Genomic DNA, 27,500 nt, shown 5'->3' on the forward strand with positions numbered 1-27,500 from the left:
TGGAGAGATGGGTGGATGATGGGGAGATGGGTGGATGATGGAGAGATGGGTGGATGTTGGAGAGATGGGTGGATGATGAAGAGATAGGTGGATGATGGAGAGATGGGTGGATGATGGGGAGATGGGTGGATGTTGGAGAGATGGGTGGATGATGGAGAGATGGGTGGATGTTGGAGAGATGGGTGGATGTATCAGTGAATGGTTGGAGAGGTGTATGGATGGAGAGGTGTATGGATGGAGAGATGGGTGGATGTATCAGTGAATGGTTGGAGAGGTGTATGGATGGAGAGGTGGATGGATGGATGGGGAGATGGGGAGATGGGTGGATGGTGGAGAGGTGTATGGGTGGATGGAGAGATGGGTGGATGGTGGAGAGATGGGTGGATGATGGAGAGATGGATGGATGGTGGAGAGATGGGTGGATGATGGAGAGATGGGTGGATGATGGAGAGATGGGTGGATGTATCAGTGAATGGTTGGAGAGGTGTATGGGTGGATGGGGAGATGGGTGGATGGAGAGATGGGTGGATGATGGAGAGATGGGTGGGTGGCGGAGAGATGGGTGGATGATGGAGAGATGGGTGGATGTATCAGTGAATGGTTGGAGAGGTGTATGGGTGGATGGGGAGATGGGGAGATGGGGAGATGGGTGGATGGAGAGATGGGTGGATGATGGAGAGATGGGTGGATGGAGAGATGGGTGGATGATGGAGAGATGGGTGGATGGGTGGATGGATGCACAGAGGTGTGCTCTCCGGTCCCGCGCGCTCTCCACCGCAGCTCCGTACTGCGCTCGTGGGCACTGCGCAGTGCGCGCTCAGTGTGTGCGCGGGTGCACGAGGCGACAGATGGCCGCTCTCCTTCTCTCTGTCTTTCTTTCTTTCCCCATAAAAGGCTGGAGGGGGAGCAGTTTTAGGGGGGAGTAGTTTGGTGGGGCAAGTGTGTGTGTGTGTGTGTGTGTGTGTGTGTGTGTGTGTGTGTGTGTGTGTATCGGGGTTCTGGCTGATACAAATGGAAGAAAGTCACGTGACGCTCGGGGCCGTTTTCCTGACGTAGCCGGGGCCATATGGCGCGTGCCGGGGGGAGGAGGGAGGAGGGGAGGGGGAGGGGTAAGTCAGCAAGGAGGGAGGATGGGAGGGAGGGGGTACGTAGAGGAGGGAGGGGTAAGTGGGCGGAGCCTGTCGACACTCATTGGGCGCGCGCGGCTCCCGTGTAGTATCATCATCATCATCATCCTCATCATCGACGATATAAAGCGGCGCGAGCCTCCCGCACTGCACAAACAGAAAAAGACGAGGAGGAGGAAGAGGAAGGAATGACAACCTGACACACACACGCACAGGTACGGACACACACCTGACTCACTCGCGCGCGCGCTCTCTCACACACACACAGTCAGTGCAGGATTTACAGTGAGATTCGTGAATTTTCAGAGATTTCACTCATCAGTTTCCTCTGAAACTCAATTTAATCTTAATTTATTACCATTTCTAATATTTCAGATGAATATTTAGGTGTTTATGCTCAGTACATGTTCATGCATGTTATGGTTTACAGCTTGTTTTTGCCTGGATTTAGTATTTCTCCTCATTTAGAGAGATGTTTACCATGTATTTGCAATGTATACAAATATTTAATTAATTATGTGAAACGTTTATTAACATATTTGCCATTTTTAACATATTTAGGACTACAATACTGTGCATTTCTCACACTTTATTAAGGTCTAAAATGCATTTACTGTTAGTTATGATAGTTATTCCATGTTTGCCCTGGTTTATCATATGTTTAGTTTATTATTATTTACATTTATTAACATTTATTACTATTTCTAAAGCTTTATTATAGTACAAAATACACATACAACTAATTATTCCACATTTACTCATGTGTTTTAATCCATATGTGAGAATGTATAAATATACTTACCATTTAATTGCTTTATTATAAAATGTATTATATATGAACACAAATACACACAACATTTCCTCTAATTACTGCTAATAGTTTGGAGAGTTGTTCTGTAATTTAAAGAGGTTTATGCTGTATTTATTTTATTCAGCAGATATTTATTAGCTTCTCTTTCTAAAGTTTTGGCAGAATTCATGCAGGAGCTGATGGTTTTCTCTGTATTGTGATGGACAGAAATCTCCAGAGTAGAATGTGAACCTCTACACTGTAGCGAAGGACACCTGTAGTTAGAATTTACTGCTATATACGGCATCATTTAAACATGCCCTGTGTTTTCCTCTTAATTCTGACAGTGTATAAAGAGAAAGTAATGTTCTGCTGTTGTATAATGTCAGTATATAAAGAGAAATTAGTGTTTTCCTCTTTTTTTCACAGTGTATAAAGAGAGATTAGAGTTTTCTCTTTTATTTCTGACAGTATATAAATAGAAATTGTCATTTTTGACAGTACTGCTGTTGTATAATGTCAATATATAAAGACAGATTAGAGTTTTCCTCTTTTTCCAAACAGTATATAAAGAGAGATTAGAGTTTTCTCTTATTTCTGTCGGTATATAAAGAGAAAGTAAATTTTTTCTGTTGTATAATGTCAATATATAAAGAGAGATTAGAGTTTTCTCTTATTTCTGACAGTATATAAAGAGAAATAGTCATTTTCTCTTATTTCTGTCAGTATATAAAGAGAGATTAGAGTTTTCTCTTATTTCTGACAGTATATAAAGAGAAAGTAACTTTTTTCTGTTGTATAATGTCAGTATATAAAGAGAGATTAGAGTTTTCTCTTATTTCTGTCGGTATATAAAGAGAAAGTAATATTTTACTGTTGTATAATGTCAGTATATAAAGAGAGATTAGAGTTTTCTCTTATTTCTGACAGTGTATAAAGAGAAAGTAACTTTTTTCTGTTGTATAATGTCAGTATATAAAGAGAAATTAGTGTTTCCCAGTCAGTATATAAAGACAGATCAGAGTTTTCTCTTATTTAAGTCAGTATATAAAGAGAAATTGTCATTTTTGACAGTACTGCTGTTGTATAATGTCAATATATAAAGAGAAATGAGTGTTTTCCTCTTTTTTCAGACAGTATATAAAGATAGATTAGAGTTGTCTCTTATTTCTGACAGTATATAAAGAGAAAGTAATATTTTACTGTTGTATAATGTCAGTATATAAAGACAAATTAATGTTGCATCTCATATATAACATCATATAAACAGTAGAACAGTTTGTCATTATTTACCTTCTTGTGTTTATTTATATCAGTTTTTAAGCTACTATTTATTTTGATCTTTTTTATCACAGTATTTGGGCTGTTTCTTTAATTTGTAGCCAGACAGAGCTTCTTTAAATCCCCTGATTGGTGTCACAGACATGGATTAAACTGCAGTGCCAGTGCCGAATCTCCTCTAGAGATGGGTTTTAGCTTGAGTTCAGGCTTAATCTGGGTCTCTTCTCTCTTTCTCTGGCTGATGCCATTTGGACTTTAATCACACTCCAGAACCCTGCAGAGTAGAATCGCCCAGAGATTCTCAGAGACTCTCTCTTAGACTCTCTTATAGCGGTTATTCTGATTCAGGGCTAAAATACAACCCCGGAGATATAGACAATCTGAGCAGACAGACACTCTTCAGGTCCGTAACCCTTTAAACCTGATCAGTGGTGGTGCTTTAATCCAGTGTTCAGCACAGTTCTGCTGCTAAACTGTAAAATCACAGTAAAATCACAGTAAAGTTTACATCTGTAAATATAGGAGATTATAGCAGCTCATTCAGTCCAGGGGTTCTGTAAGGGTCTCCGAGGGTTCTCTAAAGCGCATTTTAGTCCCGTTTGCAGGCTTAAAATTTTACGTTTTATCTAGAACCATTTAAACCTTTCAAATGCCTTAATATCTAGTACCCGGTTAAAGCGTTCTACTTGTATGTTGTCCTTTAAGAACCTTTTTTAAATGTTCCACATAGCACCAGAAGAGCTCCAGTCTTTTTCAGTACCACAGAACCACACATTCAAATGTGTCATGGTTCTCTAGAGAACGTTCAATGCTTATAAGAATAGTTCTTTAGGGTTCCATCTGTGTGTGTGGTTCTTTAAGAACTGTTCATAAATGGCTCCTTATAGCAAAACTCATTTTGAGGTCAGCTTAGAACCCGTTTTGCTCACAGTGTATGCATAGAACCACGGTTCTACCTAGAACCTTAACAACTCCAACAATATTTGATGATGAGCAGCAGCTTATTCAGAGTCTAAAACACTAACACTGGAAATCTGAGGAACCCTTAGACACACTTAGACATCAGAGACTCAGCCTGGAGGTTCTCAATAAAGGGCTAGTTTAGTCCAGGGGTTCTGTAAGGGTCTTCGAGGGTTCTCTAAAGCGCATTTCAGTCCCGTTTGCAGGCTTAAATTTTACGATTTCTTTTCTGGTTAAAGTGACGTCCTGATATTGGTTCTTTATAGAACCTTTTAAAAATGGTTCTGTACCAAAAAGGGTTCCACTATATGTCTGAGTCAATGTAAAAAACTCTGGAGAGAAGTGAACTGGATTTTGGAGAGTCTGAACATGATCTGTTCTAGCTATTGTAATCATTACATCATCCCCTGAGAACAAGAACATAGAGCCAAGTAAAACCGGAGAACCTTTAAGGAGTAGAGGGGCACGGGAAGTGCTGTTCCCACTCGCTGCGGTTCGGCTGCAGTGCTGTAGGTGTTGCTGTACAGACACTTCAAGAGTAAATACGGTTCTAAACAATTCAGTGTAATCAGAACCCACCTGTACCTACCTAGAACCGATCTGTCCGGACAGCTCTGGGGCTTGTCTGAGCTCCTCAGTGAGTCGGTGTGTTGGATTGGTAGGTGTAGGTGTGTGTAAATGGCTAACGGCACTCTGCTGTTACGCTGCTGCTCCTGTTTGTTTACTTGTTTGTTTACTTGTTTGTTTACTTGTTTGTTTACTTGTTTGTAGGGATGAATTATCAGGGGTTTATCTTACTCATGTTGTTCTGACAGGGTTACATAAGAGTATTGCACCTAGTAAGTAGCTATGATTCATGGACAGTGTGTGAGATCAGTGTGTGATCAGTGTATTTACACACACACACACACACACACACACACACACATGTATAAAGACGTGTGTGTGTGTGTGTGTGTGTGTGTAAGGTTCCATGACAGCTGTGAAAAATTGCAGAACTTGCAGAACAATAGGTTCTTTAAAGAACACACACACATACAGCATTCCATCCACACATGGTTCTTTAGTAAATATTTTGATATCTAGAACCATGCCTTAATATCTAGCACCCAGTTAAAGGGTTCTACTTGTATGTTGTCCTTCAAGAACCTCTTTTAAATGTTCCACATAGCACCAGAAGAGCTCCAGTCCCTTTTCAGTACCACAGAACCACACATTCAAATGTGTCATGGTTCTCTAGAGAACGTTCAATGCTTATAAGAATAGTTCCTTAGGGTTCCATCTGTGTGTGTGGTTCTTTAAGGACTGTTCATAAATGGCTCCTTATAGCAAAACTCATTTTGAGGTCAGCTTAGAACCCGTTTTGCTCACAGTGAATGCATAGAACCACGGTTCTACCTAGAACCTTAACAACTCCAACAATATTTGACGAGCATTTAAAGCATTTAAAGATGGTTCTGCGTAGCCCTGTATAACGAACAGCGCGTGGAAAGTTGTCGAACTACAAAGAACCCTTCCCTTGGAGAACCCCCGTTTTCAAAAGTGCGTATAAACGCGAGCGCGTGCGTGAGAACGAGGTAGAGTGTGTGCAATAGAGTGAGTCCTCCGCTTTGTTCGCGTGTGTGTCTCACGAGCTCTCTTCTCCATCCGCCCGCAGCTCAATCATGACGAAGTCTTACACGGAGCCCAACGCCATGCTCGAGCCGCAAGCCAGCGCGCACTGGGCGGACGAGCGCGAGGCGGCGGAGAGCGCCAAGAAGAAGAGCGGCAAGGAGAACCCGGAGAACGAAGAAGAGGTGCTGAACCGGCTCGAGAACGAGATGGGAGAGGAGGAGGAAGAGGATGATGAGGAGGAGGACGAGGAGGAGGAGGACGGCGACGAGGCCAAGCCCAAGAGGCGCGGGCCCAAGAAGAAGAAGATGACCAAGGCGCGGGTGCAGCGTTTCAAGATGCGGCGCATGAAGGCGAACGCGCGCGAGAGGAACCGCATGCACGGCCTGAACGACGCGCTGGAGAGCCTTCGCAAGGTCGTGCCGTGCTACTCCAAGACGCAGAAGCTCTCCAAGATCGAGACCCTCCGCTTGGCCAAGAACTACATCTGGGCGCTGTCCGAGATCCTGCGCTCCGGGAAGAGCCCGGACCTCATGTCCTTCGTCCAGGCGCTCTGCAAGGGTCTCTCCCAGCCCACCACCAACCTGGTGGCCGGCTGCCTGCAGCTTAACCCGAGGACTTTCCTTCCAGAGCAAAGCCAGGAGATGCACCCACACGCCCATGCGGTGGGCCCCCCGCCTCACTTCGCCGCGCACCCGTACGCGTACCAAACGCCCGGCCTGCCTAGCCCTCCCTACGGCACCATGGACAGCTCCCACTTCTTCCACGTCAAGCCGCACGCGTACGGCACTACCGGCGGGGTGGTCGGCGGCGGTGGGGGTGGAGGTGGAGGTGGAGGAGGCGGTGGCGGTGGAGCGGGTGCGCTCGAGCCGTTTTTCGACGCCGCCGCGGCCGTGGCACTTGCGGACTGCGCCAGCAGCCCCTCCTTCGACGGTCCCCTGAGCCCCCCGCTGAGCGTGAACGGAAACTTCTCCTTCAAGCACGAGCCCCCGACCGCGGACTTCGAGAAGAGCTACGCGTTCGGCGTCCACTACCAGACGGCGGGGCTCGCGCAAAGCCACGCGTCTCTGTACGCGGGGACGGCGCAGCGCTGCGACCTGCCCATGGAAACCGTGATGGCCTACGAAGGTCACTCGCACCACGAGCGGGTCATGAACGCACAGCTCAACGCCATATTTCACGACTCGTGAGTTTTTACCTGGACGTGAACTTTATCCCAGACGTTTCCAGAGACTATTGGGTGAATCAACTGCTCGAATATTCGGTAATGAAACCGGGTGGACATTTGCATAAACCTATCAGCTGTTAAACCGCTGGACTATTCTCGGGTTTTCACCTGAAAGAGCATTTCCAGACACTGCTCAGCGGTTCAACTACTGGACTATTCGGTATTTCACGCAGACGAACATTACCAGACACTGCTCGACTATTCGGTATTTAACGTGGGTGAACATTTCCGGAGGCTTCAAATATACACGAGCTTCTCCTTGATCACTTTCAGAGACTATTTGACTATCCAACTAGTCAACTATTCGGTATTGTAAACCTTACCAGACACTGCTCCACTATTCGACTATTCGGTATTTAACACGGCAAACATTTCCAGAGGCTTCTATTATTCATGAGCTCCTGATTGTTTACCTACAGAGACTATCCCACGATTCAACCGCTCCATTATTTGGTGTTTTACCTGGGTGAACCCTGGCATAGACTATTGAACTACTCGACTATTTGGTATTTCATCCGGATGAACGTTTGCAAAGCCCATTCGACTATTCGCTATTTTTTCTTGCCACGACTCTTATAGTTGCAAGGTTGAACCTTTGCAGAGTCTGCTTGACTAAATCGATTATTTCGTGCGTGTCATGGTAAATCTGTTTATCTCTGATGCAAAAAAAAAAAAGAAAAGAAAACAAAAGCAACCACGCATTATATGCTTAATCTTATGTATTGTATTTATTGTCGTTCTACTGCCTTTAGGGAGAAAAGAGAGAATGCAGATTCTCATCCACCTTATGTATTGTATTTCTATAGCGCTTCTATACTGTGCACTGTGGTCACAGATGGAAATAGGATGTGACCTTATTCAGAATGTGTTAATTAATTATCCGTGTTAAAAATGTAAAAAAAAAACGAAAAAAAAATCACAAGCAATAATTTGGAAACTATGCAATTTTTAATCGAATACTGGGCCAATTATAGAAATGAATAGAGATTGCTATATTTTTCAACCTACATTTTACTACTTATCTATCCCATACTGAATTATTTTGTTGTGATTTTGTATAGAATTGTTAATTTTTTATATAAAGTCCAATTCCATGCCATGCAACCCCACGTTAATGTTTTATAGACTAACGACTTTTGTCGTTTATAAGAAACAGCAGAACCACTCTAGTGATAATAAAGAGGAATAAGGAAAAAAAATAAAAAGGAAAAGGAGGAGGAACCAGCAGGCAAAGTGCTTCACAATCTGTTACGTTGCCTTAGCAGTCAATCATTTACTGTAAAAGAGAGGGACAAAAAAATCGAATCATGCAAAATTGCACAAACACGATCCTTTATCTCCTCCAACAACGACTGGTCATTTAAGTCCTGGACAAACTCAAACCCAACTGTTTGAGAGCTGGGGAAGGTCTTGGTGTTAGAAAAGTGTTGATGTTGTATATAAAAAGCTTGACTATCACCTGGAAATTACAATTGCACCCTGTAAAAAAACGTCAAACGAGGGGCCTGTCTTTTCAAAATGAAAATAAATGAAATAATGAACTTTATCTTTCTGTGTTTAAACGCTTTATTAAAGGGACTCTTCGGGCAAGTGAAGAACACAGTGGTTGTGTATTTAAAGCACACTGAACAGGTGTGTTTCTGCTGGGGTCTGATGGGATCTTTGTGAATAAAGTGACGAGCTGGTCTCGCAAACGCTGAGGAATCGCAGGATCTCCTTCGTTAAGTAGATGGTTGCTGCTACAGTCGACAGGTTGCTGCACCATATGGTCGTGTGCGCTCAGGCTCGCCTGTCCAAAGTCATTGGCTCTCTCCTTTGAGCTGCACAGTTTCACCTCAGGCTGTTTGCAAATAGACTGCAGATATTCAACAGCTGAAGAAACAGAAATCAGAATTCACCGCGTCCTTCAGCCGAACCTGAGCCGCCCGCAACAATTTATCCTGATGATGTAAAATTGGGTCGTAAATGTAGAAGTCTGATTTAATGTTCATTTTTTTTAAATGAGCAGTAACAGATTATTTATATCACTAAGATTGATCCTACCGACACGATTCCGATATCTTAAATATACAAGGCTGTGTTATGCCAAATTAGCCGATTTATCCTTGAAGTATACATCGGATTTATCCTAATGAGTTATCTTGAAGTTATACATTTGAGGTAAACATCTTATTTATCCTAAATAAGTCTAATTAATCTTAAAGTTGTAAGTCTAATATGTTTTAAATCAGACCGGTTTAACCTGAAGGTATATATTTTGAGGATATATAACGTATAAGGATATTTATCTTATTTTTACTATATCTTATTTTAAGTACAATTCCGAATTTATTGCGGGTTTATTTTAACGGTTTAAGCCTGAATTACCTTAAAGGTAAATGTCTGATTGATGTCAAAGATATAAATCTAATTGTTTTAAAGTAAAACATATGATTTCTCTTTATAAACGCACAACTTACGTTTATCTTAAAGGTACAATTTTTATTTAGCCTCACGTAATCCTAATTATTTTAAAGGTAACGTCTCATTTATCCCGAAGAAGGTAAATCTGATTTATAATATTAAAGTACATCATAGTACAGTCTGATTTATTTTAAATTAAAGTGATTTGTCTGAAAAGCTTTGATCTGATTGATCTTAAATGTATACATTTGATTTATCCTAAATTAGTCATATCTAGTTTAAATGAGTCTGATTTATTTTGAAGTTATACGTAAACATTATATATCCTATATGAGTCTGATTTATTTTGAAGTTATACGTAAACATTATATATCCTATATGAGTCTGATTTATTTTGAAGTTATACGTAAACAGTATATATCCTATATGAGTCTGATTTATTTTGAAGTTATACGTAAACATTATATATCCTATATGAGTCTGATTTATTTTTGAAGTTATACGTAAACATTATATATCCTATATGAGTCTGATTTATTTTGAAGTTATACGTAAACATTATATATCCTATATGAGTCTGATTTATTTTTGAAGTTATACGTAAACATTATATATCCTATATGAGTCTGATTTATTTTGAAGTTATACGTAAACATTATATATCCTATATGAGTCTGATTTATTTTGAAGTTATACGTAAACATTATATATCCTATATGAGTCTGATTTATTTTGAAGTTATACGTAAACATTATATATCCTATATGAGTCTGATTTATTTTTGAAGTTATACGTAAACATTATATATCCTATATGAGTCTGATTTATTTTTGAAGTTATACGTAAACATTATATATCCTATATGAGTCTGATTTATTTTTGAAGTTATACGTAAACATTATATATCCTATATGAGTCTGATTTATTTTGAAGTTATACGTAAACATTATATATCCTATATGAGTCTGATTTATTTTGAAGTTATACGTAAACATTATATATCCTATATGAGTCTGATTTATTTTTGAAGTTATACGTAAACATTATATATCCTATATGAGTCTGATTTATTTTTGAAGTTATACGTAAACATTATATATCCTATATGAGTCTGATTTATTTTGAAGTTATACGTAAACATTATATATCCTATATGAGTCTGATTTATTTTGAAGTTATACGTAAACATTATATATCCTATATAAGTCTGATTTATTTTTGAAGTTATACGTAAACATTATATATCCTATATGAGTCTGATTTATTTTTGAAGTTATACGTAAACATTATATATCCTATATGAGTCTGATTTATTTTGAAGTTATACGTAAACATTATATATCCTATATGAGTCTGATTTATTTTGAAGTTATACGTAAACATTATATATCCTATATGAGTCTGATTTATTTTTGAAGTTATACGTAAACATTATATATCCTATATGAGTCTGATTTATTTTTGAAGTTATACGTAAACATTATATATCCTATATGAGTCTGATTTATTTTGAAGTTATACGTAAACATTATATATCCTATATGAGTCTGATTTATTTTGAAGTTATACGTAAACATTATATATCCTATATAAGTCTGATTTATTTTTGAAGTTATACGTAAACATTATATATCCTATATGAGTCTGATTTATTTTGAGTCTAAGTCTGTTTTGTCTAAACCAGTCTGGTTTTACCTAAAGATGTAGTCTGATATATATCTTTAAGGGACAGTATATACCCGAAAAGAGTCTGATTTCTAAGGTAGAAGTTTGAGTTATCTTCAATCAAGTCAGCTTTATCTTACAAATCTGAGTTACTATAAAGGGTAAAATCCGATTTGTCCGATACGAGTTTTTTTAACTCCCGTAAGCTACTCAGATTCACCTGAAATTCCCTCCGACTCCTCCAGAACAGCCTGGAAAAGGCTCATACACTAATCCCTCGCCCTGCTTGAGCTTCGGGCTCGTCTGAATTTGGCTACTTGGACCGAAGCTTAGCCGCATGTTTATTAATGAGGTTGTAATTAATGTTGGTTTGATTGGAAAAGCTCCGCGCGGACTCAATATCCAGCTTCATAGAACCACTCTGGATTTCAACTGGGAATGCTTGTGTATGGGAATGGGAATGACAACGGTGAGCAACGGGGTCGCAGGGGACTAAAGGAGGTCTAGGTGAAGTTAAAGCGCTTTGTCCTGAATCAGCACTTTATTTTTACACTTTTATAAAAACTGCAGAGAGGGATAACCAAGCACGTGCTTTTACAGCAGCTATTGATTGGGTAAGAAATCCCACCTCGCGTTTTTACCCAGAATATTGTTGATTCTAGTCAGTCAGCGCATTCGCATGCCATCATTTATGCAAAACGAGTGTGCCACAGATGTTACTACTGCAGGGGAGGTTTTAATTTATGGAAAATGATCCTTTTCTTATGCATGGACACTCACTGCATAACCCAATACTCCTGTCATCAGGGAGAACTCCGTCAGCGTTAAAGCGCACAGCTACACCCCCCCCCCCACCCCCCACTTCAAATCTTTATTTTTAACCTAGTTATTTAATTATTTACTGTCAATCGCGCCGCCCACGCGACGAAATACCATCGAGACAATATGATTAGGATTTAATCCAATATCCTAGCGCACAATAACCCCCCCTCTAAACATAGAAATCAGCGCCATTCAGTTAAAACACAGTGTCACCAACTGTGGAAAAACACTGAAAACTGGATCCTTTAGGGGGTAATTAATCACAGAGTAATTATCTGGACAACAATTACTATAAATAAAATTTATACACCATATATAACTGTTTATCTTAGCTGTGAGGGCATGTACAACTCTATATCACATCAGAATAAACCCAAAATAACATAAAGTCAGTGGTCAGTGAGAGTGTCTACCTGTAATTAACCCTATATAACATTAGAATAAACCCAAAATAACATAAAGTCAGTGGTCAGTGAGAGTGTCTACCTGTAATTAACTCTATATAACATTAGAATAAACCCAAAATAACATAAAGTCAGTGGTCAGTGAGAGTGTCTACCTGTAATTAACTCTATATTGCATTAGAATAAACCCCAAAACACATAAAGTCAGTGGTCAGTGAGAGTGTCTACCTGTAATTAACTCTATATAACATTAGAATAAATCCAAATAAACATAAAGTCAGTGGTCAGTGAGTGTCTACCTGTAATTAACTCTATATAACATCAGAATAAACCCAAATAAACATAAAGTCAGTGAGAGTACCTACATTTAATTAACTCTATATAACATTAGAATAAACCCAAATAAACATAAAGTCAGTGGTCAGTGAGAGTGTCTACCTGTAATTAACTCTATATAACATCAGAATAAACCCAAATAAACATAAAGTCAATGGTCAGTAAGAGTGTCTACCTGTAATTAACTCCATATATCATTACAATAAACCCAAAATAACATATAGTCAGTGGTCAGTGAGTGTCTACCTGTAATTAACTCTATATAACATCAGAATAAACCCAAATAAACATAAAGTCAGTGAGAGTACCTACATTTAATTAACTCTATATAACATTAGAATAAACCCAAATAAACATAAAGTCAGTGGTCAGTGAGAGTGTCTACCTGTAATTAACTCTATATAACATCAGAATAAACCCAAATAAACATAAAGTCAATGGTCAGTAAGAGTGTCTACCTGTAATTAACTCCATATATCATTACAATAAACCCAAAATAACATATAGTCAGTGGTCAGTGAGAGTGTCTACCTGTAATTAACTCTATATAACATTAGAATAAACCCAAATAAACATAAAGTCAGTGGTCAGTGAGAGTGTCTACCTGTAATTAACTCTATATAACATTAGAATAAACCCAAATAAACATAAAGTCAGTGGTCAGTGAGAGCGTCTACCTGTAATTAACTCTATATAACATTAGAATAAACCCAAATAAACATAAAGTCAGTGGTCAGTGAGAGCGTCTACCTGTAATTAACTCTATATAACATTAGAATAAACCCAAATAAACATAAAGTCAGTGGTCAGTGAGAGTACCTACATTTAATTAAGTCTATATAATATTAGAATAAACCCAAATAAACATAAAGTCAGTGGTCAGTGAGAGTGTCTACCTGTAATTAACTCCATATATCATTACAATAAACCCAAAATAACATATAGTCAGTGGTCAGTGAGAGTGTCTACCTGTAATTAACCCTATATAACATTAGAATAAACCCAAATAAACATAGAGTCAGTAGTCAGTGAGAGTGTCTACCTGTAATTAACTCTATATAACATTAGAATAAACCCAAATAAACATAAAGTCAGTGGTCAGTGAGAGCGTCTACCTGTAATTAACTCTATATAACATTAGAATAAACCCAAATAAACATAGAGTCAGTGGTCAGTGAGAGTGTCTACCTGTAATTAACTCTATATAACATCAGAATAAACCCAAAATAACATAAAGTCAGTGTTCAGTGAGAGTACCTACCTGTAATTAACTCTATATAACATTACAATAAACCCAAAATAACATATAGTCAGTGGTCAGTGAGTGTCTACCTGTAATTAACTCTATATAACTTTAGAATAAACCCAAATAAACATAAAGTCAGTGGTCAGTGAGAGTCTCTAGCTGTAATTAACTCTATATAACTTTAGAATAAACCCAAATAAACATAAAGTCAGTGGTCAGTGAGAGTCTCTAGCTGTAATTAACTCTATATAACTTTAGAATAAACCCAAATAAACATAAAGTCAGTGGTCAGTGAGAGTCTCTAGCTGTAATTAACTCTATATAACATTAGAATAAACCCAAATAAACATAAAGTCAGTGGTCAGTGAGAGAGTCTACCTGTAATTAACTCTATATAACTTTAGAATAAACCCAAATAAACATAAAGTCAGAGGTCAGTGAGAGCGTCTACCTGTAATTAACTCTATATAACATTACAATAAACCCAAAATAACATATAGTCAGTGGTCAGTGAGTGTCTACCTGTAATTAACTCTATATAACATTAGAATAAACCCAAATAAACCTAAAGTCAATGTTCAGTGAGAGTGTCTACCTGTAATTAACTCTATATAACATTAGAATAAACCCAAATAAACATAAAGTCAATGTTCAGTGAGAGTACCTACCTGTAATTAACTCTATATAACATTACAATAAACCCAAAATAACATATAGTCAGTGGTCAGTGAGTGTCTACCTGTAATTAACTCTATATAACATTAGAATAAACCCAAATAAACCTAAAGTCAATGTTCAGTGAGAGTGTCTACCTGTAATTAACTCTATATAACATTAGAATAAACCCAAATAAACATAAAGTCAATGTTCAGTGAGAGTGTCTACCTGTAATTAACTCTATATAACATTAGAATAAACCCAAATAAACATAAAGTCAATGTTCAGTGAGTGTCTACCTGTAATTAACTCTATATAACATTAGAATAAACCCAAATAAACATAAAGTCAGTGGTCAGTGAGAGCGTCTACCTGTAATTTACTCTATAAAACATTAGAATAAACCCAAATAAACATAGAGTCAGTGGTCAGTGAGAGTGTCTACCTGTAATTAACTCTATATAACTTTAGAATAAACCCAAATAAACATAAAGTCAGAGGTCAGTGAGAGCGTCTACCTGTAATTTACTCTATAAAACATTAGAATAAACCCAAATAAACATAAAGTCAGTGTTCAGTGAGAGTGTCTACCTGTAATTTACTCTATATAACATTAGAATAAACCCAAATAAACATAAAGTCAGTGGTCAGTGAGAGCGTCTACCTGTAATTAACTCTATATAACATTAGAATAAACCCAAATAAACATAGAGTCAGTGGTCAGTGAGAGTGTCTACCTGTAATTAACTCTATATAACTTTAGAATAAACCCAAATAAACATAAAGTCAGAGGTCAGTGAGAGCGTCTACCTGTAATTTACTCTATAAAACATTAGAATAAACCCAAATAAACATAGAGTCAGTGGTCAGTGAGAGTGTCTACCTGTAATTAACTCTATATAACTTTAGAATAAACCCAAATAAACATAAAGTCAGAGGTCAGTGAGAGCGTCTACCTGTAATTTACTCTATAAAACATTAGAATAAACCCAAATAAACATAAAGTCAGAGGTCAGTGAGAGCGTCTACCTGTAATTTACTCTATATAACTTTAGAATAAACCCAAATAAACATAAAGTCAGTGTTCAGTGAGAGTGTCTACCTGTAATTAACTCTATATAACATTAGAATAAACCCAAATAAACATAAAGTCAGTGTTCAGTGAGAGTGTCTACCTGTAATTTACTCTATAAAACATTAGAATAAACCCAAATAAACATAGAGTCAGTGGTCAGTGAGAGTGTCTACCTGTAATTAACTCTATATAACTTTAGAATAAACCCAAATAAACATAAAGTCAGAGGTCAGTGAGAGCGTCTACCTGTAATTTACTCTATAAAACATTAGAATAAACCCAAATAAACATAGAGTCAGTGGTCAGTGAGAGTGTCTACCTGTAATTAACTCTATATAACTTTAGAATAAACCCAAATAAACATAAAGTCAGTGTTCAGTGAGAGTGTCTACCTGTAATTTACTCTATATAACATTAGAATAAACCCAAATAAACATAAAGTCAGTGTTCAGTGAGAGTGTCTACCTGTAATTTACTCTATATAACTTTAGAATAAACCCAAATAAACATAAAGTCAGAGGTCAGTGAGAGCGTCTACCTGTAATTTACTCTATAAAACATTAGAATAAACCCAAATAAACATAAAGTCAGTTTTCAGTGAGAGTGTCTACCTGTAATTTACTCTATAAAACATTAGAATAAACCCAAATAAACATAGAGTCAGTGGTCAGTGAGAGTGTCTACCTGTAATTAACTCTATATAACTTTAGAATAAACCCAAATAAACATAAAGTCAGAGGTCAGTGAGAGCGTCTACCTGTAATTAACTCTATATAACTTTAGAATAAACCCAAATAAACATAAAGTCAGTGGTCAGTGAGAGTGTCTACCTGTAATTAACTCTATATAACATTAGAATAAACCCAAATAAACATAGAGTCAGTGGTCAGTGAGAGTGTCTACCTGTAATTAACTCTATATAACATTAAAATAAACCCAAATAAACATAAAGTCTACCAGCATAAGCACTTGTATGAACTATAGATTATAGGTTATGTAGGTTATAGGGGAGGGTGGGGTAATATTAATATATAATTAAATAAATTAATGTATGGGATTTTTTGCATTAATATTTGTATATATTAATGTATTTGTTATTGCCATATATACATACATAAACTTGATACTTATTAATAAAGGATAAATGTTCAAATATATAAAATAATAATCCATAATATTCCAAAGGTGTATAACTGTGAAGCGCGTGAGTGGCAGTATACATTTTTCTGAAGCAGGAGCGCGCGCAGCTCGAGTAGCAGACACACACACACACACACACACACACACTAACACCAAAGGCGATCAGCGGTGTAATTCCCCTCCACACACACACACACACACACACACACACACACACACACACGCCATCATGTCCGAGACCATGTGTGAGAAGCAGCAACAGGTGTGTCCTCGCGCGGAGGAAAACAACAAGAAGAAGAGAAAGAAGCAGCAGCAGCAGGTGGGGGCTGAAGAAGGCGCGCGGGGCTCAGTGCACCCCCCTCAGCCGGACAGTAGCGAGGCCGAGCCGCTGGTCAGGGGCATCTTCCAGATAGGCAAGAAGAGCCACGACGTGGTGCTCACCCCCACCAGAATAACCTGGACCCCCATCCAGCCCGAACACCCAACAGGTGAGCATCCCCCCCCCCCTTCCCCCCCCCGCCTCCCTCCCTCCGGACGGCGCGCGCTTGGTTTCTGCTCTGTTTTTGGGCGCTTATCACTGCTGGGTGTGTGCTGTAACCCTGCCCCGCAGCTGGGCGAGGTGCGCACCGGGCGGTGTGTTATTGATGACGGGGTGCAAAGTGATCAGCAAAGTCGAAAAGTCGGTGTTTTTATCAATCACGGCGCGCGACACCGCTCCGCTTCCGGCAGAGTGCAGCGCCACTTCCGTAAACAAGGCTGGAATTAGCCGCGGCTGTTCTGTTGTTTATTTGGGGGATATAAACACGGTCACTGGTCGCTAAAGCACGGCTGAAGCACCCAAACCACTCCACTCAGACCTTCCTGGCCGCTTCGGCTCATTTTACTGCAGTTTTAATGCTTTTATACACTAACGCAGCTCCGGGGCGATTGCTAATCACCATGGCAACGTTGACGCGGCGTCACCGGCTGGCTGTGTCCCCATTGGTGACTTGCTCGAGTTGTGCACTTGCGCACTACTTTCTGAATAACTGCTGAATACAAGTGAGCTGACCTCTAATTTCCACACTGATTAAACATACACGCTCTACCCGCTGATAGATCGCAGTGAACCTGCGGACAAAGGTGTCCAAATGTTTGTGGACATCCCTTTTAAGAAATGCCTTCAAATGGTCCGCTGGTCCATCCACACTACTCCTATACTGGTTGGGCTATCCACACACCTTCCACGGTGGTAGCATTCCTCACTGATGTCCACACACGTTTTATAGTGGTTGGGTTCTTCATCTCCACATCTTCTTCACTGCTGTCCATATATCTCCTATAGTGTTAGGGTTCTGCTTCTCCACACCTCCTACAGTGGTTGGGGTCTTCTTCTCCACACCTCCTACAGTGGTTGGGGTCTTCTTCTCCACACATCATACAGTGGTTGGGGTCTTCTTCTCCACACATCATACAGTGGTTGGGATCTTTTTCTCCACACCTTCTACAATGGTTGGGCTTTGCTGCTGATGGCGGGCAGCATGGACCAGGATGGCTCCTGTGTTTTGGATTATTGTCATTTAGCATGGCCCAACATCCTTATAGCCGTAGCCATAGTAGAAGCTGTTGTGTTTGCGACTGCAAAGCATGCCCGTACTACTACACTCCCTCCACAAGGCTTCATAGCTGGGATGGGATTTTGGGGTTGGTAGGCAGTGTATGGTTCTCCAAACATAACTTCAAATTTACCTTAATATTTTGTGTTAAACAATCACACAAATTACCCAAAAATGACTGAAAGACAATCTACACTATATGGACAAAAGTATTGGGACACACCTCACTTCACTTAATCACTGAATTCAGGTGTTTCATTCAATCCCATTGCCATAGGAGCCACAGCTGCAACAACAAGTGAGATGGTGAAATCCTAGATCTTCCTCCATCAGCTGTGAGTGGTGTTATTATTGAACAGTGGAAGAGTTTAGGAGGAACAGCTCACAGAGAGCAGCTCAGTGTCCACCGAGTGTCTGTCAGACCACGTAAAGTTACAGAGCGGGGTCAGGGCCGAGTGCTGAGCTCAGAGCAGAGTGCAGAAAAGCCTCCAACTGACTCAGTAACTGCAGCAGAGCTCCAGACCTGCTGCTGCTGCTGGTAGAGCTTAGAGCAAAGGGGGACCAGCTCCATGTTAATGCCTATGGGTGCCATTAAAGAAAGCTTGTGTAGGTGTCCCAATACTTTTGTCCTTATGGTGTATGTACCCTATTGGTGGAGCTCCATCCAATACTTTTGGGATGAGTTTGGGAAGTTGAGGATGATGAGGTGGGAAAGCAATCTTCATCCAGCATCTTGACCTCACTAAAGTTCTTATGGCTGAATGCAATCAAATTCTCACAGCAATCCTCCTCCAAAATGGAGTAGAAAGTCTCTGTCTCTGGACAGTAAGAACAGGATGCACCCTTGATATCAGAAGAAACCATGAATGAGGAGGTGTCCCAATACTTTTGTCCATTGTTTATTATTTGTAGAGCTATTTATATATCTAGCTTTTACGACAGTCTCAGCACTGCTGTGTTTGATGGTTGAGGATTAGCACTCTGACACAGGGTAGAAGAGATAGGCTGGTGCAAAGAGAGGGGAAAGTCAGACGCTGCCAAGAAAGTCATGTGTGACAGATGTGCTGGTAATAGATTCCGGCTGATTGTTGCGGCCACCTAAAGTAGAGCATCTGTCAGTCTTGTGGACAGTTAGCAAATGTCCAAGTAAATGATACTCAAAACTACCATCTGCACGACTGCACTGGCTGCACAAACACAGCGCTCACACAGTTTTTGGACGGGTTAGCTTAGCCTCGCGCGAGCCGGTTCACAGTCTTGTAATAATCCATCTCTATTAGCATCAAATATATTTATCCATCTTTTAATCCAGGCATCTGTGTTTATGAGAAAGCTCTCGCACCCGAGATCCATCTCTAAATATCTTGATATGTTGACTTTAATACTGATACACTATACAGTATATGGACAAAAGTATTGGGACACCTGCTCAAGAGCATTAGTGATACACTAGAGCAATACTGATACACTATGCAGTATATGGACAAAAGTATTGGGACACCTGCTCCTTCACTGTTTCTTCAGTGATAAGAGCATTAGTGATACACTAGAGCAATACTGATACACTACACAGTATATGGACAAAAGTATTGGGACACCTGCTCCTTCACTGTTTCTTCAGTGATAAGAGCATTAGTGATACACTAGAGTAATACTGATACACTATACAGTATATGGACAAAAGTATTGGGACACCTGCTCCTTCACTGTTTCTTCAGTGATAAGAGCATTAGTGATACACTAGAGCAATACTGATACACTACACAGTATATGGACAAAAGTATTGGGACACCTGCTCTTTCACTGTTTCTTCAGTGACAAGAGCATTAGTGAGGTCAGGATGTTGGATGATCATCGCCTCATTGTCCCCAACTTCCCTAACTCATCCCAAAAGTATTGGATGGAGCTCCACCATCCATCATTCCAGAGAACACAGATCTTCCACTGCTCCACAGCTCCTCAATGCTGGGGGGCTTTATACCCCTCTTTATAGCCCACGCCTGGCATTAGGCAGCATGGTGGCAGTAGGTTCATAATGTTGATCTGCTCCAGAGAGTCCTATTCTATTGGCAATACCTCTCTACAGTGACTAGACAAGCTATGAGTGTGTGAATGCTTTCATTAGAAGGGGTGTCTGGGTAGTGGTAGGGGTTTTTTAAGCAGGTTGTGAGTTTTAATGGGGTGTGTTTGATCGTGTGTGTGGTCTGCAGGAGTGTTTGAGTGAGCGTCCAGAGAAAGCCCTGGTGTTCTCCTCTCTGAGCGCCGGAGCTTCAGAGCACTCCGAGCAGGAGGGAATGTAACACTCTCTCTCTCGCGGTTGATCTGGAAATGAAGCGCTTCTATTGAGTCTCAGAAGAGCGAAAACAAAGCCTCGTCTGAGGCTCGGCCAGCAGCACCAGAGCAAGGCATGTTCTTCAGCTCGCCCGCTGTGGCAACACCTCAGAGAGAGAGAGAGAGAGAGAGAGAGAGAGAGAGAGAGAGAGAGAGAAGACAGAGAGCGAGGAGAGAGAGAGAGAAGAGAGAGAGAGGAGAGAGAGAGAGAGAGAGAGAGAGAGAGAGAGAGAAGACAGAGAGCGAAAGAGAGAGAGAGTGAGAGAGAGAGAGAGAGAAGACAGAGAGCGAAAGAGAGAGAGAGAGAGAGAGAGAGAGAGAGAGAGAGAGAGAGAGAAGACAGAGAGCGAAAGAGAGAGAGAGAGAGAGAGAGAGAGAGAGAGAGAGAGAGAGAAGACAGAGAGCGAAGAGAGAGAGAGAGAGAGAGAGAGAGAGAGAGAGAGAGAGAGAAGACAGAGAGCGAAAGAGAGAGAGAGAGAGAGAGAGAGAGAGAGAGAGAGAGAGAGAGAAGACAGAGAGCGAAAGAGAGAGAGAGAGAGAGAGAGAGAGAGAGAGAAGACAGAGAGCGAGGAGAGAGAGAGAGAAGAGAGAGAGAGGGAGAGAGAGAGAGAGAGAGAGAGAGAGAGAGAGAAGACAGAGAGCGAAAGAGAGAGAGAGTGAGAGAGAGAGAAGAGAGAGAGAGAGAGAGAGAGAGAGAAGACAGAGAGCGAGGAGAGAGAGAGGGAAGAGAGAGAGAGGGAGAGAGAGAGAGAGAGAGAGACAGAAGACAGAGAGCGAGGAGAGAGAGAGAGAAGAGAGAGAGAGGGAGAGAGAGAGAGAAAGAAGAGAGAGAGAGAGAGAGAGAGAGAGAGAGAGAGAGCGGGGTTAGGTGGATATAGAGAAAGATAGAAAAAGGGGGGGAGAAAGAGATGGAGGGGGGTAGCAGAAAACAGAGAAAGATAAAAAGAAAGGGAGGGAGAGAGAGAACTACATGGAGAAGAGAGAGAGAGAGAGGGTAGGTGGATATAGAGAAAGTGAGAGGGAATAAGGGAGAGAGATGGTGGAAAGCGAATAAATATTTAGAAAAAAAGGAGAGAGAGAGAGAGAGAGAGAGAGAGAGAGAGAAGAGAGAGAGAGAAGAGAGGGGGTGGGGGGCTGAGGGGGTTTTGGCTTCCTTAAGCTTTGCAGGCAGTACTTTTTAATCTGTGATCCAGGCTAATGTTATTAAGCCAGCACTCTCATTACACAGAAAGCATCCATCTAATAACCCCCTATGGCCTTTACCAAATGCTCTCCTGAAACTGCCAGAAAACCACAGCGCTGCTGCTTCGCCCGGCCTTCTCTATTTGACGCTCGTGTGATTCCTGTCTCTTGCCTGGGGACAGAGGATCAAAATATTGTCCTTGATCCCGAACACAGAGAATATTACGTTTGTTGACATCGACCAGCACGTAAACGCCGCTCCACATTAGATGATTGCGGCGGGACGGGTCACGCTCTGTTTCTGTCACCACACGGCTGACTCTCGCTCTCTGACCTCAGAGCGGGTACTAGCCCAAATGTTGAGGCTGTCATGTCTTTATAAATTATTAGAATATCTGTGATATTAATGTGTCATTTTTACACTATTATTATTACGCATATTTGACTGAAATCAATTTCAGACTATTTTTTGGTTAATTGCACTTTATAGTGGCAGTGATACGCAATATTTAAATCTGGGGATCTTTGATGTTTTTGAAATCAACATCAAACACATATTTTACTTTTTATTTGTATTTTTTAGTTGTTTTGATGTTATCATTTATAATGACTGGATTAATCTTAATAATTTTGTTCTAGTAATAATAAAACTGATCAGCCATAACATTAAAACCACCTGCCTAATATTGTGTAGATTCCCTGTTGTTTTCCCCAAAACAGCTCTGACCTGTCAAGTCACAAGACCTCCGAAGGTGTCCTGCTGTGGTATCTGGCACCAAAACATTAGTAGTAGTCAAGTCAAGTCAAATTTATTTGTATAGCTTTTTATAACAGCTTTACATAATTAGTAATTAGTAAAAGACAGAAAAAAAGAAATATCATGAGAGGACATGAAGGATCAAAGACCCCCAGTGGCAAGGAGAACCTCCCTCAGAGCTGGAGGAAGAAACCTTGGGAGGAACCAAGACTCACAAGGGGGACCCGACCCGTCCTCCTCTGATCAGAACTATTTATATATTATTGATTAAAGTTACTAAACCATCTATACTGCTGAACTGCTCTGATCAGAATCATAATATAATAATCATGGTGTAGTAGAACTTAATATAGTCACAGCAGTGATGGTCAGAGTAATGATAGTTAATAGTGGGGATGTTAATAGTGGCCGATAGTTAAGAGTCCATTTAGGTTTAACATGGTCATTAGACAGGTAGCAGTGGTAGGAGGTTGGGCCGCTGGTCTGGCATGGGTGGTGGTGGGGGCGTGGCCTGCTGGTAGGTGGCAGCTGGTCTGATACAGGTAGAGGGGACCTCAACAGGCAGTCTTTCTGCAGGTCGGGCTGGGAGACCATTTACTCAGAGATCCTTTAAGTAGATCCTGTAAGTTGTGAGGTGAGGTGAGGCCTTCATGAGCATCAATGAGCCATTGAGCCATTGGATGTCCATGACCCTGTCGCTGGTTCACCGGTTGTCCTTTTTGGAGCACTTTTGGTAGGTACTGACCACTGCATACCAAGAAAAACACCCCACATGACCTGCCTGATGTTTTGGGGATGTTCTGACCCAGTCAGTCGTCTAGAACATCAGAGGTTGGTTCATCACCTTCAAGAATATATATATATATATAAAGGTGCTTGAAACAATTAGCAAGTTACAGGCTGAATTGGAGGCCTAATAGTTCTAATAATTCTGTAAGAGTCATACTTTATATTCACTGGATGAATATTGTTCTCTGTAAATTTTATTATACTAAAAAATATTTAATATAGATGATCACACTTCTGAAAATAGTGCCTGCTACACCGTATAGCATTCTGTTCTGCATTGTTTCAGCTAATTTGTCCAATAATTCACTGCCAAACGTCTGCTATTCTCTTGCCACCCACAATAGAGACTGCAGAGGCTGGGTTCTAGTCCTGAGAGACGGAGCGGAGGAGGAACAGTAGTTGTGTTTGGGAAGGATACTTTGTAATGCCTGAGGAGCTGACCGTCGTGCTGCGCAGTATATGTATGGTTCGGTAATGGTTTTGCGATATTGACCTCTGTAATCCTTATGCTGCAGAGGGCTACAGTATGGAGATGAGGCCTCTAACCAGTCATGGTGTGTTTTACTAGGTTCTATGACCAATTTAATATTGATTAAAATACTGCAGGCTAATCCTTATCCATGTGGTGCCACTTGGTGATTAATCAAGTGGGAAGTGGTGACTGGGCAGTATATCCAGTTCAATGCATTGTACAGATACTGAGTCAATTATATATATATATATATATATATATATATATATATATATATATATATATATATATATATATATATATATATATAATTTATTTATTTATTTTAATAATAAAGGTATTTATTATAATATTAACAGATGACCATCAACCTATTCCATCAAATAGGGATATATCAGTTGCTAGTACAAATACACTGTCCATGTCCAGTTCTGTCATCCAAGATATTACAGTATATCACCCTACATTAGGCCCTATAGTGAGCCATACCATATAACTTCCATTTGCTATGATGATAATATAGCAATGATTGTCATGTTACAGTAACTATATTCTGTGTTGAATTTACTGTATTCAATCATCCTTGTTTCTACACTCATCGTCCATTCCATCAGCTCCACTTCCCATATAGGAGCACTGTGTAGTTCTGTACTCTGTGTAGTATGTGTTCTTCAATGCTTAGAACCCCACAGGACTGACCATCACACAGGTCAGTCATTCTCAGCACTGCAGTGACACTGACTGACATGGTGGTGGTGGTGAGTGTGTTAGCAGTGTGTGTTGCGCTGGTGGTACGAGTGGATCAGACGCAGCAGTGCTGCTGGAGTGTTTAAACACTGTTGGTTGTTATGGTATCCTAGGGGGTTGCTCTGGAGTTGCTAGGGTATAGCTGTTGGTTGCTAAGCAGTTGCTAGGTGGTTTATATGGTGTTGCTGTGGTATAGGTGTTGGTTGCTAAGCAGTTGCTAGGTGGTTGCTAAGGTGTTGCTATGGTTTAGGTATGTGGTAAAATATGTTTGGGGCAAAAGTTCATCCAGTACATTTGGCTAATAGATTAAAAAATGCAAACTAATACTAATACTTACTCTAATCATGTTTTTCGAGCTTCAAACACCAAATTTGGAATTTAAGATCTAATAGCGTATTTAATGCGGTATTCTTTATGAACTGCTATATTGTACAGTTTTAGTAAAATTATCATAATTTTTCCCATAGGAATAAATGGTGGTATATTCAGAAAGGCAAGACTGATTAGGCCACACACCCATAGCCTTTGGACCAGTCAACATTCGGGCAAAGATTCTGGCACCACACATTTTAGCCAAAAGTTTGTGGACACAGCTTTACTGGCTAAACGGATGTTTGGATGAGCTTTTGGGTAAATGTTTTAAGGTCAAAGTATCTCTTCACTCTGTGCTCTAGGTCACATGGGTCAGATGAGATTGTTCCAAACATTTGGAAATGATGCATGTCTAATATGCAAGTCCCTTTAGACGCGAATTTGAGAAGCCCTCAGCCCTCAGACCCCAGAGTATAATCCTGTAGTAATGCAAGAGTGAACACTGCAATACCCAGCTCATACTCATACTCAACAGTACAGAAATACCAACCTGCTCTTATAGCCTACAACACAGAGACCAGACACCCAATCAATATATAAAATATAACTGCATAGCTAAGACAGTGTAGCCCAGGGGCAACGACTACACATTGCTGATGTCTGGGGGAGGTGGGGCAAAAAGTTCTGGCAAAAGTTCAGGCACCCCATATTTTAGCCAAAAGTTTGTGGACACAAATATAATGGTTGAGGTTTTGGCAAACGTTTGTGTGCTCACATTTTAGCCACAAGTTTGTGGACACTGCTCTATTAACCAAATGTACTGGATGAACCTTTGCCCCAAATATCTATGGGCAAATGTTTTTTTGTTTTTTTTACCACACACTATACCATAGCACCACCAAAGCAACCACCTAGCAATGGCTTAGCAACCAACAGCTATACTAACCCAACACCATAACAACCAATGAGAACCCTTCTAGATTAGATTAGATTATAGAACCTTAGATTCGAATGACTGTACAAAGGGAACAGCTTTTCATTGGTCTAAAGCTAGTACTGACTTTATTAATGCAAATGGAATTATTAAATATTGTGATACCAGGAAATTTATGGGAAATATCACAACATTAAATCTGGTCAGTATCGCCCAGCTCTAAGGTTAGGCTGTAAAACTCTGGAGTCTTCAGGCCATGTGCTGAAGCATGGTGTGTGAGAGTGTTTCTAATATAGATCAGCCTGTGAGGCTGTTTTGAGCAGGTTCTGAAAGGTGTCAGATTGATCCCAGTAGCAGTAGCAGCAGCCGCAGCACTGGAGGGAGAGCTCGAGTGTTTGCTGAGGAAGCTCTGGGTTTGACCTTCTGAACCCTGAATTTGTTTAGCCTTGGCCTTGGCTGCTTTTCACTCCACCGCAGGTTGCCTGCCGGATGCAGGAAAGCTCTGATCTGCTCTAGCAGCTCACGCCTCCGGAATACACAGTTCATGCAGATCACACACTGGGTTCATGCTCTTTGTGCTCTGTGTGTGTGTGCTGCCCTGATCGCCATCTCCGTAGACTGATATACATACAACCTCAGGGACTGCAGCTCAGGCAGCACATACCATGAGTATTTATCTATTATTTTATTTATGAAGCAGGAGAATCTTTGGTAAATAGGAGATATTAACTGTTAATTAAAAATTGAGAAATGAAAATGTAAATAATGCTGAATAAAAGTTGCACAAAAAAGTTGCTCACTTATTAAAAGTTCATGCATGTTCCAAACGTCTCCTCCATACGCAGTGGGATTTTACGCTTAGCTGTCTAATAAGAGAAGAGGTAGTTCAATATAATATACACTGCATGTCCAAATGTTTGTGGACACCCCTTTTCATGCATGCACTCAGCTATTTATTGTGCGTATTGTACTTATTAAATGACACACACACACACAGCTTGTCTAGTCTGTAGAGAAGTACTGCCAATAGAATAGGCTTCAGTTGGCACCATGCTGCCTAATGCAGGCGTGGGCTAGAGGGGTATAAACCCCCCCAGTATTGAGCTGTGGAGCAGTGGAAGAACTGTGTCCTCTGGAATGATGGACGGTGAGATCCAACACCCTGACCTCACTAACACTCTTGTTTTGGAATGCAATCAAATCCTCACAGCAATGCTCCTCCAAGATCTAGAAGAAAGCCTTTTCCCTGCACAGTAGAGACAGTTACTCCAACAGAAGCAGGATCAACTCTTTTTAATACCTTTGATTTCAGAAGAAACAATGAATGAGCAGGTGTCCCAATACTTTTGTCCATATATTGTATTACAGTCCCACTGTCTTCTGTTATAAGTGTGTTTTGAGTAATCACGTTAATCCAAGAAGATCCAATACATTACTCAGTATATCAATACAGTATTGATATTTGATATTAGAGCTGGCCTATTAATCGTTTATACTGGTCTACTGGCACACCACACCCAGTGTCCTTAAGGAAGAAAAATCCGGACTGTGTACTCAGTCGTGGAAATACCCCCAGGCTGACATGTCTGTCACGTAAGACCAGCCAGGCTAATGTTTCAAACACAGATCGGTGTCA

General features: G+C 40.3%; 2 protein-coding genes across 2 annotated transcripts in view; both read left to right on the forward strand.

The window, feature by feature from the left end:
* The first annotated feature begins 1,266 nt into the window (after window positions 1–1,266).
* Window positions 1,267–8,543, forward strand: neurod1 (neuronal differentiation 1). Its single transcript, XM_072684994.1, has 2 exons — window positions 1,267–1,342; window positions 5,816–8,543. The coding sequence occupies exon 2, from the start codon at window positions 5,823–5,825 to the stop codon at window positions 6,957–6,959; it is 1,137 nt and encodes a 378-aa protein (XP_072541095.1). The 5' UTR covers window positions 1,267–1,342; window positions 5,816–5,822; the 3' UTR covers window positions 6,960–8,543.
* Window positions 8,544–16,897: 8,354 nt separating this feature from the next.
* cerkl (CERK like autophagy regulator) overlaps window positions 16,898–27,500 on the forward strand; it is a 101,111-nt gene continuing 90,508 nt past the window's right edge. Inside the window, 1 exon segment of the mRNA XM_072685408.1 lies at window positions 16,898–17,233. Within this exon segment, the coding sequence (XP_072541509.1) occupies window positions 16,975–17,233 (259 nt within the window). The 5' untranslated portion in view covers window positions 16,898–16,974.

This window comes from Salminus brasiliensis, chromosome 8 (assembly GCF_030463535.1).
Source record: "Salminus brasiliensis chromosome 8, fSalBra1.hap2, whole genome shotgun sequence".
Taxonomy (NCBI): domain Eukaryota; kingdom Metazoa; phylum Chordata; class Actinopteri; order Characiformes; family Bryconidae; genus Salminus; species Salminus brasiliensis.

Coding starts and splice junctions, on each gene's coding strand:
- neurod1 (XM_072684994.1), top strand. CDS start 5,823: ATGACGAAGTCTTACACGGAGCCCAACGCCATGCTCGAGCCGCAAGCC.